Source organism: Rhamphochromis sp. 'chilingali' (genome assembly GCF_963969265.1).
Source record: "Rhamphochromis sp. 'chilingali' genome assembly, chromosome: 20".
NCBI lineage: Eukaryota > Metazoa > Chordata > Actinopteri > Cichliformes > Cichlidae > Rhamphochromis > Rhamphochromis sp. 'chilingali'.
The window spans coordinates 26,822,839-26,838,195 of NC_137947.1; the positions used below are offsets into that span (position 1 = coordinate 26,822,839).

Below are 15,357 nucleotides of genomic sequence, written 5' to 3' on the forward strand. Positions count from 1 at the left end.
AATCAGATGTAACAATACATTGGATCTCTTTTTCATTGACAAATCAGTGAGTTAAATGTACCATCTTGCACTTGGGTAGAAATTAAGACTGTACTATTATTGGCTGCTTTATGGTTTTTCAGGCTGCAGTATACATTTGTCTGATAAACGTAGTGAAGACATTAACAGATGTGCATCAAAATTCTAAACTTAGTGTCTGATCAAATGGGAAATATGGGCACATCCAACCATCAACATCCATGGCAAGGAAAAAAAAAAGGAAACTGTGAAGTGTCAAACCCTGCAGTTCCTCCAATGTCCACTTGAGATTGGCTTCAAAAGTAGGTCAATCTCCCAACCCCACAGTGAAGCCATTCTTTCAGCTTTTAGGTATGAACTATAAACACTTCATGATTTTATGTTATTGGATTTTTTTTTTTCAAAATTACTATGTGAATTCTTAAGTTATACAGAAACATGTTTGCTAAATTTAAAAAATAAAAGGAAAATCCCATTAATAAACTAGCATCTGAGTGTTATTTGTTTATTTTACTGTATTTGTACTTTTATAGGATGTTTTTCAACATTCTGTGTCTAACATGAAGCTACAGTTTCACTGAAGTCTTATGCAAATACAGGATATCAGGACAGAAAGTCAGATTACTACAGATTATTAATGGGAGCATGCCACTAAACATGTCCTTTGTGTTTGCATGTTCTCTCTGTGCTGAGTTGCAGACAAGAAAGCTCAGATGGTGATTACTGTGAAGGTGGACAGAGAATTTATTTATTTTTTGTTAACAGGACAAAAACTGCATTTAAACGTGGAAATACAAAGCAAAATCCTTTATCTAATGGAAATAGCATCTGGCCATCCATCATTCCTCATGGAGGTAATGCCTTTGAGTTCATACGCAGATGTTCTCATTCACTTTGTTCAGCCCTCCAGCTGTAATGGCAGGCAGGTTTGTTTACTTTTGCTGAGAGAGACAGGCTTTTATTTTGAAATGGCTTTGGTAGTAGGAGACACTTAATCAGTTTATCTGCAGTTTGTGTGAATTCAGTTCAGTTTTATAGTCATTTTAATGTCAAAGTATCACCAAAAAGGAAAATCTCAAAAACAGTCAGTGCGTCAAACTTGATAAGTTTTTATCAGACATTTCTGGATGGACACCACCTGTGTTGAAGTTTGTGTGTTAGCTGAACTTTAAAAGCCGGAGAGTAAAAACATTCAGAAAGTGTTTCATTTTGCTGTAATTATTGTTGTAAACCCTCATTAATGGGAACAATGGTCACATCTCTTTGGCTCACTCCTGACTGATGAGTTTTTAATGATGCTGCTGCCCAGTTATTTATCTCTCCTAATAAAATCATCTCCTTTCTGCAGCAGTTCAGAAGTAAAATCCACAGTTTAGCATTTTTGGGGAATTTGGCTACTTTTTTTTTCTTCCCTGTAGAGGAGTGGGCAATCATTACTACAAGAAAAGACAATCAATCTGTATGTAGGCACAAAATATATTTTACTGCAAAAGTAAACAAAGAGTCCTGTTGTAAAGCATATGATTAAATTTGATGTGTGTGTGTGTGTGTGTGTGTGTGTGTGTGTGTGTGTGTGTGTGTGTGTGTGTGTGTGTGTGTGTGTGTGTGTAAATAAATAAAAAGGGTCAGAGAAAGAATAGATGCTTCATTTAAAGTTTAGTGTCCTAGAGTGCTTTATACATCTGTATTCATCAAACTCTGATGCTGTCATGTAGTTTGAAGAACTGAGGCACACATTTAATCTGAATAGAAAACGAAGCCACCTGGTACATGTGAAGGGGCATAATATATTTAATGGGAGAAATTACCAAACTGACACACTAATGTCAAACTTAAAGCTTCAACATAGTCTTTTGCTGCTAGTCCACCAGGGTAACATCCCTCAGACACATTATACTCCCCACCACCAGATTATCAAAACGAATAGATACAGGTTTTGAAAAAGTGAGTGTTATCTTACAATTGAGTGTTATTCTATATTTAAACTGCTTCTCTACAGCTGAAATTTCTCCAAGGACTAGCAACCTTGGGAGTGAGTACCACTTTTAGTCTTTATTAGGTTTTTGAGAACTTAATTTAACCCCTTAGTTGGAGAGGAGGCATTTCTGAAAGTAAGCAAAAAACAAACACTTAGTTGTTGTGAACTCTGACTTGGAGGGGTACTCTACTATAAAATAACTACCAGCTACAGGTACATGGAGCAGTTTATGTTTGTCAAATCACTGCCACTTTCCTAAAGAGTTTATGGTCTCACTTATTGAACACAATATGAGGTTTATGATCCCATTAGTGTAACCAAAAAAGGGCAATCATTTTAGCTCACTGGTTGAGCAGGTGCCCATATGCTGAAATGCAGCAGCCCAGGTTGAAGGTTAACCATCAGCTCTTTGCCCTTCCCCTGCTCTCTCCATCTCCTTCATGTCTATTCTTCACTGCTCAACTGTTAAAGGCAAAAAGCCACAAAATTGATCTTTAAAAAAATATGTAAGATAAATTTGGATAAAAGCAATAACACAGGGTGTGCTTCAGGACAGGCAACCTATGCAATTTACAAGTTGTAGTCATATAAGTAAGTAGACTCTCAGATTTACAGACACGCTAAATCTAAGCATGTTATGTTTGTGTGTACAATGTGAGCAATAAGTCTGAGCAGGACTTTATGGTTCAGGTTTACAACTTTTGCTATTTCCCTGGTAAGACTCAACCACCTGATAACGCATCAGGATTTTGCTTGTTTTAGGCATTATTGATGTGTTGTGGTGGGCACCAACAAGGTTTTAGACTCCAGACTGAGAGTGTCTTCTTGAGTTTTAACATGCCAAAGAAAACAAAGTTGGATTCACAACACATAATACATGATGTCTGTGATGTTGCTACTGAATGTTAATACTGAAACTGGTTCCTCACATGTGTTACAAGAACATGCACAGTGCCCAGCCCATATCTAGCTGAATGTAAATAAACATCATATACACATTAATACTACAAGACACACAATTTGTGGTGCACAAAGCAGAACTTGGAGAGCAGTCAGATTGAGTTAAGATGCCAAAGTGTGTGTATGTATGTATAATAGTATAAGCCACTACCATGTACACACACATGCACACAAAAGCATGTTTTGGTTTCCTTTCAAAGTTTCATTTGGGATCTTTATCGAAGATCTGTATAATGAGTGTGGTGTCGTTGTCTGCAATGTTGATATTCATTTCCTTGGCTGTCTGCCATTAGCTGTGCCTGTTGCTGTGTGCATGTCATCTGTCTGTTGCACTGAGAAGCTTTGATCTGACCACATACAAAAATAGAGAAGAGGCGGGACATGGGAGCCACTTGGAGCTGTCAGTCATTGCCCACACTCTGCATTTTCACATGATGCTGCTGCAAAATAAAAATCTTTTTGTCTAATGCAGTTTCATATGGGCTCTTGAAATGTTTGAAAAGAGATCACTAGTTTGAGTGTCAGCACACAGAAGGTGCAGACAAACGCTTCTGGGGAAAATAATTAGTTGTTACTGTGACTGTATTTGAGCAAGTTTTTTTTTTTTTTAAGATATTCAAGTAACCAGTTACGCTTTAAACTAGCTCATCTGTCTGCCTGGCTTTGCTTTGAATTTTTTGCCTTCCATATAGTGGACTTTAATTGGAGCATCCTGTTAAATATGGTTGAACTGGTATGTTTGTGTCTATGATAACAGTTACGTGTGTCCATAACAGGAACTGGGATTCACTTTCTCTTCTCTTCATGTGTCTTACTGGAATGGGCCAAATTTATTGGGGTAGTTGAGTTGGGGTGTGGATGACACACCAATACTTTATTAACTTAATTATTCAAAAAAGCCTCTAAAAGGTTATTTTCTGCAAATATTCTAACTACCTTGTAACAAATGGAAAAAAAATCTAGTAGTATGTTTCATTTCCTCTCCAAAAATTTCTTCTCCTATGGACATAATCCAACATGAAAACTCTACCATCTCAGATTCAGTTAGCTGTGGACCAGCAGGACCATACGCAGCTGGTGTCTAAGATCACAGATTTTCCATTTGATATTTGTAAATTTTTTGCAGTCATGATATTCTGCTTTTATTTACAATTTACAGATTGTTAGAACTTTTTGGCAAACAAGAGCCTTTAAAAAAACACATATTTCAACTTATCTCTGGTACCTTGTGAATTCTTAAGCCCAATCTAAAAAGATGGTTTTTGCTCAAAGGGTTAGGGTTATATATTAAAACATGATATGCCATTGTAGAATATAGTTTTTTTTTTTTTTTTTATCTGAATATCTAATTCTTACTATATTTAAGTAGAGTTTTGACATGCTGAAATGTCGATATAAGACCCTAGTAAATGTGTTTCGAGGAACACTCATAACATCTTGAAATAAAAACCTTTTCAAATTCTTTATGAGCATCCATTTTTGTTTCACGTCTGCAGTGATGCAGATAATATCCAACTGGTGGCTTACATGCTACACCCATTCATCCTGACATACCACCTCCATCTTACATCAATTTATCATCAATGTGTTTCATGAAATCTATCAGTATGAGTCACTGAATTGAAATAGAAAAATATGTTATTCCCGGATTAGTGGTGGACACCAACAGTGTGGACAAGTAACAAACTACTGGCTGCCAGTGGTTGTGTGTTTTCAGCACTTTAATTTATTTATAATATATTAATTATAATTCTATTTAATTATATATAATATAATTATATTTCTGGCAATATTGAAAAAGCAAAGCAAAAAAGTACAATTTGATTGATGCTCGCAAGTAAATGAAAGGCATTTTCCATTCTTTTCTAGTGAGCTACTGTCATTGATGACACACTACCTAATTTGAAGTAGGAATGCATTGAAACAAGGTGCCAGCAGTAGCAGCAGTGCAATAGTTGCGATTCGGCAATATGTGTTTGGAACCTGTGCAATATTGTCACATAATAAAAGTATTTTCTGACTTGGATATTGTGTCCCAGCTGCTTAAAGCCCTACTTTTCCTGCATATAACCACATCAGTAATTTCCATCCACCATTTGCTTTTCCTGTTTTCCAAGTTTCTTCCATATTTTGCAAAGTACAGTGCTTTGTTGGAGGTTGTTGAAGTAGCTTTTTTTTTTTTTTTTTTTTTTTTTTTTTTTTTTTTTTTTTGGAATCTAATAAATTGTCCTAGCTGTTGCCCTCTCATATCTGGGCTTGTCCCCTGTTTGTACACACCAAGGAACATAAAAACATGGCATTTCTCTAGCAATGATATTGCAATACAAAACCTTTACATAGTGTAGAAATTGCTATTAGTGATATGGTGGATGATCTTGCACAGCCCTATTTTCAAGAGATTGAAAGAAACTTCAGAATAAATTAATTTTATTTATTCCAGTTGCACATACACTAGCCTTATGTTCTAGTCTTGGATACATTTGTACATATTATCTGCTAAATATTAAATCCTTAGGTTTTTTTTTATTTTTATTTTTTATTTTTTAAACAAACTCTGAAGTGCTATTTTTATGTATCATCAATACAGAGGACATGTTTGTGTTTGTTCTCCTTGACTGATTTCATGTACAGTTAATCTTATTATAGGTTCTTTGAGATAAAAGTGGCTGAGGTAATTTGATACTAAATAGAACCAGAGCATCTTTCATCTTCCTTTCAAAACAGTATATGACATGAGTAAATGATATGTGTACCGTGCATTCATTTGTATGGGATGAGGTGATGAAAAGTACCATACTCCATGGGAAAAATAGTAGCATAAACCTCATGAACCTTGCAGGAATTTATTCGAAAATGCAGAGAATATAAGACTCTGAGGTTTTTGGTATTCTGGTACTGAAGTTGTGGTTATTTAACCATCTAGTACTTGAAAGGTCACAGTTTTAAGTACACCAAGAAACAGTGTGTTGATTAACAACTATGTGTCACAATTAAATGTCCTTGGGCAAAGGCACTAAATGCATACCTGCTCAATGATAAATACACAGTATTGAATGCAAAAGGAATGTTAACAATGCTGGAGAGACTTTTTTTTGTGGGTATGGGACATTTCAAGGACCGATGAAACCACAGCGTCATTTTAAAAATGATTTACAAGTAAAACAAAAGACTGAATACCATCACAGTGAAAACACGATACAGCAGCTGTAAACTCTAAAGAGATGGTCTTCACATATACATAAAAAGCACAATTACCAGAGACTTTTTTTTTCTTTCTTTTTAGACATTGCTCCTTTGTAAAGGGTTTTTCAGAAGTAGCAAATGCCTATCTCTCATTGTGCCAGTTGTTTCCCAGGGGATTCAATCTTATGATTATGATGCTTCGAGATTTTTATTTGGATTTATTTTTATGCTTTTCATCGATGTGATGAAGCCCTTTGATTTCAGTATAATGGATTTGCCAAAATCAGCTGCTCCTCTGTGATTGTTTAAAATATTATTAACGTTGCTTAACGTGTTTATTTTTGGTCAGAAAGTGATGTCCTGTTTCCTGAGACTGGTCCTATAGAACATAATTTACAGAAGACTAAAATTTCACAGCATGGGAAGTACTTTGTAATTAACCATTTCTAATATCTGATTTTCTAAATAATATATTTCTTTTTCTTTCTTCTTTATCTGTTTCGAACCAGCACTGTTACAGCAAGCTGAAACATAACTGATAAGATTGAAATATCAACACATACTGAGGACTACTTACCAGAACATACACAGAGGATGCATGTCAGTAAGAGGTGGACCTTTGGAACATTCATATTTCCACCAGATGTTTAAAGAAACAGCTTAGAAATCCACGGCATCCGTTTGGTAATGTGTTGTTGACTCGTTATCAGGTCAGAACCAAATCTAACCTGTATGCTAACTTTACATAGACACAGAAACATGCACTAAAGCTGTAGCAGTCACCTTAAAGCTGAAGTGAGTAGTGGGAAGGGGATCATCCAGTATGTGAGCTCATGTTTCTTATGGTCAACTCTACTTCCCCCACCCAACAACATCCCGACCTCTCAGCGCGTGTCATGCAGAGGAGACAGCTGGGACTGTGTGTGTGTGTGTGTGTGTGTGTGTGTGTGTGTGTGTGTGTGTGTGTGTGTGTGAATTGAATATACACAAATCAGCACAATCATCATTTTCTCTCACTGAACCCAACACAGGCTCTGTCAATGAAACGGAGTAGCAAAGAACAGTCAGACATAAAGAAAGCTTGGCTTAAATCAGTGAAGACAAACATGCTAACACTTTAGGAGACAGAGACGGGAAGGCCAACAGGAGGACAGCTGATAGCTGTCACTGGTGGAATGAGAAGCATGTCCACACATGCTGCTAAGCGGTAATACACACTCTAGCAGACAGACACACACTATACCCACTACACTGCTAGCTTGCATGAAGCAGTGTGCTTCCGATTGACCAGTATTAAACGTTACAAAAAAGTTTTCCTCCTTAAGGTGAATTTTATTTTGTTAAAAATGACTCAGAGCAGTTTTATTTTATGACCGAACCACTGACTTTTGACGAGGCAATTTATTTAATTTTTGTGAAGTGATTTTCATTACTGCTTTTTTCCTTTGAAAAACTTTTTAAGTATACATGTGAGTATGCACTTAGAATTTTCAAAATCACACATTAAGTTTTTTGTTACTTTGGGCTTTTCATTGTATTGATTTGCATATTGGTAGAGCAGTCTAGACAGATTAATCGTGATTTTCAGTTGGTCCTTTTCTAGCAGGACTTGTTAAAATTCAACAAAAGGTATGATTAATTTAACCAAAAGTGGAAATTGCATATTGTTTTTTATAACTGGAGACAATATTACAAACCCCTGAACATTATTTTATTTTGTTCTTCAATTTCTTTTCTTTAAGTGTGCTACATTTCCAAGTAAGTGTCTGTAAAATGTGAAGTAACTTAAAAAAAAAAAAAGAAAAAAGTATAAGGGTGGAAAAATAAATTAAATTTAAAAAGGCCCAACTTTAGGGAATGGTATTTTTACAGGTTGGTAAAAAATATGCTTTTGGCCACTATAGTTTCCCCCTTTATTAAAATTCAACAAGGGGTGATTTTTATAATTATTTATTTATTTATTTATTTTCATTAGTTATCCATTTGGTTTTGACTGACAGATCCCCTGACACGGGCAGCTGAAGCTCATCATTGCCTGCTAGGCCTCACTTCTGCGCACTGAACTGGACCTCTCCACTGTGCCTGCATTCTGAAATATTCTTAATAGAACCCTTTAACACTTGCTGTGTAGTATAGGGCATCTAGTAAATTTGTGCTTTAGTTTTAGTTAATGAAATTCTAGTGTTTTATCAAACATTTAACAAAAATATGTTTGACCCACTGTACAGTTTATGAATGCAGTTGCTGTTAGCTGATCATGCCAGCCTCTCTTCTAAATATAGCAACTTCTGGTTACAAATCAAGCCAAAAACAAAGCAAAACAGAAAACACGGTAGTGGCCAAAATGCTAATGTTCAGGCCTCAAAATGCAGAATCCAAAAAGCTGTTCATCCACTAGATGGCAGGATTTGGTTGAGAGCAGAAGCTTAGCGCATCAAACCAGAGAAAAAGCGTGAGAACACGAGCCTGAATGTGAGTAACGTCTTTAACTGGGAGCAGCAGAATATACTGTTGTAACAAAAAACTGCTCAGAAACTTTGCCACAAACTCTGGGCTGCAGTGACAAAAAGCTGGTTTATTTATCTCCTAACATGATATTACTTTGTATGTGATGAAACTGCTCAGATCAGAAGCCTTGTCACAAATCAGTAGGTTTTATGATTAGACTGGGCAGCCATTAGCAGCTGTGAGAATAAAAATTTAATGTAGCTCAACCTCTAAACTCGAATGGACCACAGGGTAAAATATGACACCATTACCATTATATTAATTTATTTTGAAGAAGCAAGTGAACAAAATTTTATGATGATGATCAAAACAACCCAGTGCTACTTCACATTAAAAGTGTACCAAAGACACAAAGTTTCACTCCTAGCACACACAACTTTTACTTCCAGATAATCCCAGTGATGAACAGTAACAGTAATGGGTCTTAAATAGACTGTGTACACTGTATTCTCAGTGCGTTCAAATCAAAACTAAAATCGGACTTTCTCAAAAGCAAATGTAATGCCTTGTTTTTTTTTCTTTGTAAACCTTTGCACTAAATGTGCATCAGAAAAACATTTTATCTAGAAGTCAATGTCATTATGCAGGTAATGATAGTCAAGAGTTTTGTATCTCCAACTAATGTAATGTATGTATTATTATGTGTTCATTATTAGAGGTGGACTTAAAGGTGGTGGTGTTTAAAGAATCACAGAATTGCATTACACTGACATTATAGCACGCGATTAGTGTGTAGCAAGTCATTTAGTTAATAAATATTCACTGAAATAACTCATTAACCTGAATGAACTGACTGCTGCCCACAGTAGATGGCAGTACAAGACTAAACAACAGGGTTTGATGGCACTGTGGCCTACCCTGGGTGTGTGTCTGTGTGTGTTTGCCTCTATTGCCCTGTCTAAAACTCTGTGCTTCTCTCTGCCACTCTGTACATTTCCTCTAGGCTTTCTCTCTGTCTGGCACACTAGTTTCACATGTCTTTATGTGTTTTGCTTCCTGTCTCAGATTCTGTTCAGGACACACGAGCCCACACACCAAAATCTAGTTTTCGGTCTCTCCTCTTTCTTGTAAAAGCTGATACTGGTCTTTGAAGGGAATATGAAAGAATACTTTGAGATAAGTGGTGATAACCGCCTGCCACTATCTCAAAGAAATCACAGGATCAAATGTCATGGCGAATTTACATTATTTTCAGTTATAAAAAACCATTTCTGCGCTACAATTATTACCCCAAATTTGACTGTTTTACTGGTTGCACAGTTGACAAGGTACTGCCAATCAAGACTTTACATCTGCACACTCTACCATCTCTTTGAAGTGTCAGATCTCATGTTATAAAACTACATTCCTGAAAAGATTGTCATTATTAAAAATGACTTTTTTTTTTTTTTTTTTGGTCTTCTTCTGGTAACTCACAACAAACCAGTAACAACTGTTTTCCCAGAGGGATAAGTGACACATTACATGCACTATGTTGTCTGTGTTCATTTTAGGCTGCTAATTTTATCTGCAAATGAGCAACCATGATTTAATATGACTCAAGGCTTACTGAAGGTTATTTAGTAGACACACAGGCGTGATGCTCTAATTGGGAAAGACACGATTTTAAGTTAGTGAGGAAACAAGCTGTGAAAGAAATTTGGTATTAGTGCATCATGAGAGGTTAATTTAGTTGCAGTGTGAGGGAGTTGCCTAGCTGTTAAAAGGACACTCTTTCCTTTGAAAAAATAACCAGCCTGCTGGACTGAACCAGGTTACAATAGCTCATTTGAGCCAACCTAGTGAATTATTATTGTGTACACTTTTTTTTTATGAAGTCATAATAAATGTGCATTTAATCTTATTTATTTATTTTTGACCTAAATATAGCTTCCTGTAATCTTGCTGTCAACCAGACTAAGTTAATGGCTTTGATCAGAGATGCTATTAAGCAAACTGAAATCTTTTGAAAAAGCCGATTTGTTTAAAGAAAATATTCTTTGCATGTTGCCATGACTTTTTTTTGTTTCTTTTTTTGTTCTGTGTCTGCTGTTTATTAATAAAAGGGTGGGGGTGGTGGTATTAATATTTGAATCTACTTTGGGTTTGAGTTTTCTGTTTTTTCTCGGTTTACATATTACTTTGTAATTTACTTTACTTTAGATGGTAGTTAAGGAGCCTCCACACTGGAAGTGAGGATCACTAGAAGTGACGTGGCGATGATAACCTACAAAGTCAGCAAGGTGCACAGATTTTTTCTATGTTCAGCTCTTGTGTTTGGAGATTCTGTGAGGCTGGATTATGAAAAATGTTAACTACATTGAGCAAAAGGCTGGATGACAGAACCAAATGTTTTAAGCCAGGAATTTACAAAAATGGGTCCAGACAACTGTTTTCCAAATGCATTCATTTGATCAGATCATACAGTTGCTAACTAAACGTCAGTGAAGTCTGTAATACTGATTCCTGTTAGATAGTTTTTATAACAAGCAAAACATGCAGTGCAAAAACACATTCATGGAAATAATTTTACTTCCACTTATTGCTGAAGAGTCAACCCTCAGTGACCCTGTCATCCCAGCTACTTTCTCATCCAGACTTATTTGGCCTCTGCTTTTGTTATTATTGCTAATGTTACAGTTATAGTTGTTGAATCACAGCCTTCATTTTTCTTAACATCTCCATTCCCACAAGATCACATGAAGTGGTAAATTGCTTCCTCTGCCAAAACAGTTTTAATATCCTGTAGTGTCTATTTTCGCATTATTTTCAAGTCTTTTTCTTTCTATGCTTAAATTTTGAGAAAACAGAATTTATGCGCATGATGCAAACAGTTTCTAACAGGTTAACAGACATTATTAGTCAGTTTGATGCTTCTTTAACTGCTGTGCAACCTCTCTGCTTGACATCATGGTGAAATCAAAAGAAAGATCTCACACAAGTCTAGTTCATTCTTTGAAGTCATTTTGAAATGTTTGAAGGTATGTTATTCATCTGCACACACAATAATATGCAAACATAAACACAACTCGATCATACGGCCATCACATAAGTCAGGAAGGAGACATAATCTGTCTCCTACAGATGAAAGTAAATTCCAGAATCACACCAAAGAAACACATGAAGATGTTGGAAGAAATGGGCAGAAAAAAAAATAAATCTGTATTCACAGTAAAATACAGGCTACTCAGTAAGGACGAAGCCACTTATGTTCTGACATAGAAAGGCCAGACTTAGGTTAAAGATGACCTACTTTTAGACACATACACTACATATAGAGAAAATCTCAGTATGCTTAGTTCTTCAGATGAGCTGACAGTTTATCTATAGTAAGGAAAATGAAGGATAGATTATTTTTTCTTTTCTTTGTTGCACACTAGTTTCCAAAACATGAATGTGCACTGAAAAAGGGTTAACAGCAGAATTTCTTATGTAAATTCAACCGCAGCAAGCAAAGTACAATATGACACCATCAGTGTTTGCTAGGCTTAACTGACACTGATCTTTCATAAATACAGCTAACTGTCAAAACAAGAACATCCCAAATGATTAAATTTAATCTGCACAGTTTCTTGTTTGGAAGACGAAATTGGATGACAAGTAAAAATGTAATGCTTTAACTTGACTACGTGTGTAAAGATATGTGTAAAGATACAGGATTTGGTTCATAGATGTTTGGGCCACCTAGTTAGAGTGGGCAGGGCTGTTCACTTTAAAACATGACTGGATCTGGAACAAAAAACAAACTTCTATATTCAAACGTATTTCTAGCGTGCTCCACACATGAAACATCTTTAAAACCTCACAGCTTTTTATTTACTCAGCTATTATTCTGACCAACTGAAGGACTGGAAAGACTCCAAATGCAAAACAGCTTCATTTTAATTTGTTGTTTGGGATAACATATTGCAGATACAGATACTGTGTGTTTATTCAATATACTCTTTTCTCAAGCTGGGGTGTTGATGGTTACCACAGCTGTTGAATGAAACTGGACTGGAACATATGAGAGGAGGTGGGAGTAATATTTCATCCATGCAATATGCTGGAAGTTAAAGTCTGAATACTTTGAGATTAGAAAGAGCAGATTTCTCCAGCTGGCTAAACGATGTCTGGTGAAGAGCTTACATTCCAGTGGTTAGAGTCTAAAAAGACCAGACAGAAATATGTTTAACATATGTTAAATAAAAATGCTTGCAATTTGAGGTGCTTGATGAAAATTTGAAGTGCTGTGTGAGGGGATATTGGTCTGTTTACTCATTCTGTCTGGCATCATTCAGTCATTTTAAATATTTTGCAATGTAAAAACATCTGATTATCACATGAATACAACAGGCCACATAAAGGGAGGGAGAGACATAAAGATAGACATACTGAAGAAACAAGGATAGTCATTCCAGCCAAGCAGAGATTTTAAAAAATGAAATCTTTTTTTACAGGGTTTTGAGAAAGGCCTTTGTTGTGAGACACCATCAAGAGAATTGAAAGTGTCCTTACGAGGCACAAAAAATCAATTTCATCCTGCCATGGTCTCTGTAAATGTGGCTTTGTGTAATAAATGATTGTGTGTAATACAAATACTGCCCTAAGAGGATGGTTATTTGTAAGGATAGGAAAATATGTGGATGTCTTCTAGACTATTGGGTATTTTTAAAGTATAGTAGAATAGGGAGCACAAAAGATGGAAGTTGTGTAACTTTTTTCCACCCATCACCAAAAATGAAATGTATTACATCACATATCTCAGCTCTTCAGGGAAGTGTAGTTGCGTAGTCTGCTACAAAGTATCTATGGTTCTCAGGAGAAATCAAAGGCAAATTGCTGAAGGTAATTTGACCAGAGTAAACTGCGGTCACTGGTAACAGCAAACGCCATTGCGTAAAATGCAGAGAAAGAGATTACTGATTAAGAGGAGACGGTTGTCAAAAAGCTGCCAGTCTCATTGCTGTCATATAGTCAAGGAAAAGAAATAGGCTTTTGATTTTGTGGATGTATTAGACCCTGTCTTTGCAAAGTTGTTCTTTTGGTTTTTTTATTTTATTTTATTTTATCAGGAATCCAGTATCCTGAATGAGAACAGAAATGATCTATTCAGGACAGCTGTGTAGCTCACATCCTTTTCGTGTTATTCTTTGCATATAATGTTTTTCTACAAAGACAGAAATGTTTTCAAAAGTTTTGATGTATTACATAAGGTGAGTATCATGTGTGAGACATTATATGTTGAGAAGAGTTTCAAAGTCAAGCAATCCTGCATTGAAGTCCATGGAAGCTTAATGAAACACTGTGGATGTTCTCCCCAATAGAGCGAGTCAAGATCTAAAAAAAGGGAAAAATACAGTTTAATTTTCAGTGGGAGTATATTCAGTTCTTAGAAGACTCCACCCCAACTTACTCTTAAATGACACTCCCACACTTGTGACATGCTATCTTCAACTGGTGCTGTGGGTGTTGGACCACGTTTTGCTCATTATTTAAAGGAATTCCACACAAGACTTTTTGATGGTTTTAGGTTTGGCTCAGCATGTTTTTTTTGCTTTAGTAAAGCAGCATGCAATTACGCTACACCATGAACACTGGACTGGACTGCAGGACTTCATTCACCTGATGGTTCAAAAACAAAGAACCTATACATTTTAAGATAAAAACAGTCACATCAACCTTTCTTTTTTGCTTATTATTTTCAAACATTTGAAAATCACGATCTTGTCAAATCTGAAATGGGGGGGGAAATTAGTTATGTTGTTGATCCTTTTTTTACATCTTTATAAAATCAAGAGTGGATTTTCAAATCTTCTGTGTAGTCAGGTCATACTTGGCTTAATGTATTCACTCATTTTTATAGTGATGTCGAGATATCAGAGTATTTGTGCGATCATGCACTGAATAGTGTTTCTTGGAATGTTGTCCAAAGGGCACTAAATGGTTAAAAGAACAAAAATAATCACCCAGCCACATGCTATTAATCCAAATACAACAGTGTCAAGGGGCTCTATCGTTACAAAATCGAGACTGTGCTTTTTATTGTTGTGTGCTTATATACCGGGACAGTGAACAAAATTGACTTTGTTAGAAAACCTGTTCAGTAACTCACCTCTCTGACTCCACAGCATGAGGTATTGACTATAGCACAGTATGAAAGTAGAAGGCAAAAGACAGAAGAGATGGACAGGAAGCGAGATTTAATTTTTCTTTTTTGAGGGCATGCGCCTGTCTTTCTTCTCTGCTGCTTTGAGTTCTGTGCTCATGATTCTTTGAAGTAGGAAAAATTCTCGCTTGCTCTTTTGTTTCAAAGAAACTCTATTAGAGAAGGAAAGTCAAAATCCAATGTCCCCTTGAACAGGCCCCAGGTGAGAGATGATCACTTAAGTCCCTAAATGCCAAGAGTCCTAGTATATTTTAATTAGCCTCAATTCTTGGTAGAGATACTATATTTACTTACATTTTGTCCTTGTAAGATGAGAGCACTGATGTGTTTTTAATTTACCTACATCTACTACGTTTGGTCCCTGGTGGGCATGAGGTAATATGACCATCTTGGTGTACACAACAAGAAGTTTATTTAGTTTGTTAAAGTGTCTAGTTAGAAAGATGGAAATCCATGTCCCATTGATATTGTTTTTCAGTCTCTGTATCAGTTTAACAGTAAAAGATGACTTTTTTGTTTTACTGAAATAAAACTTTCAAGAATTTTAAGATACTGTGGTATGCTTTAAATTAAAGTATACTGG

General features: G+C 35.9%; 2 protein-coding genes across 4 annotated transcripts in view; both read right to left on the reverse strand.

Annotated features, from left to right (window-relative positions):
- Positions 1-6,973, reverse strand: part of LOC308387868 (acetylcholine receptor subunit alpha) — a 21,992-nt gene extending 15,019 nt beyond the window's left edge. For both annotated transcript variants that reach the window (XM_080868205.1, XM_080868204.1), the window contains exon 1: positions 6,717-6,973. In XM_080868205.1, the coding sequence (XP_080724331.1) occupies positions 6,717-6,771 (55 nt within the window). In that variant the 5' untranslated portion in view covers positions 6,772-6,973. The remainder of the gene's footprint in view (positions 1-6,716) is intronic.
- LOC308388905 (uncharacterized protein) overlaps positions 1-15,357 on the reverse strand; it is a 131,663-nt gene that overhangs the window by 35,153 nt on the left and 81,153 nt on the right. The window lies entirely within an intron of this gene.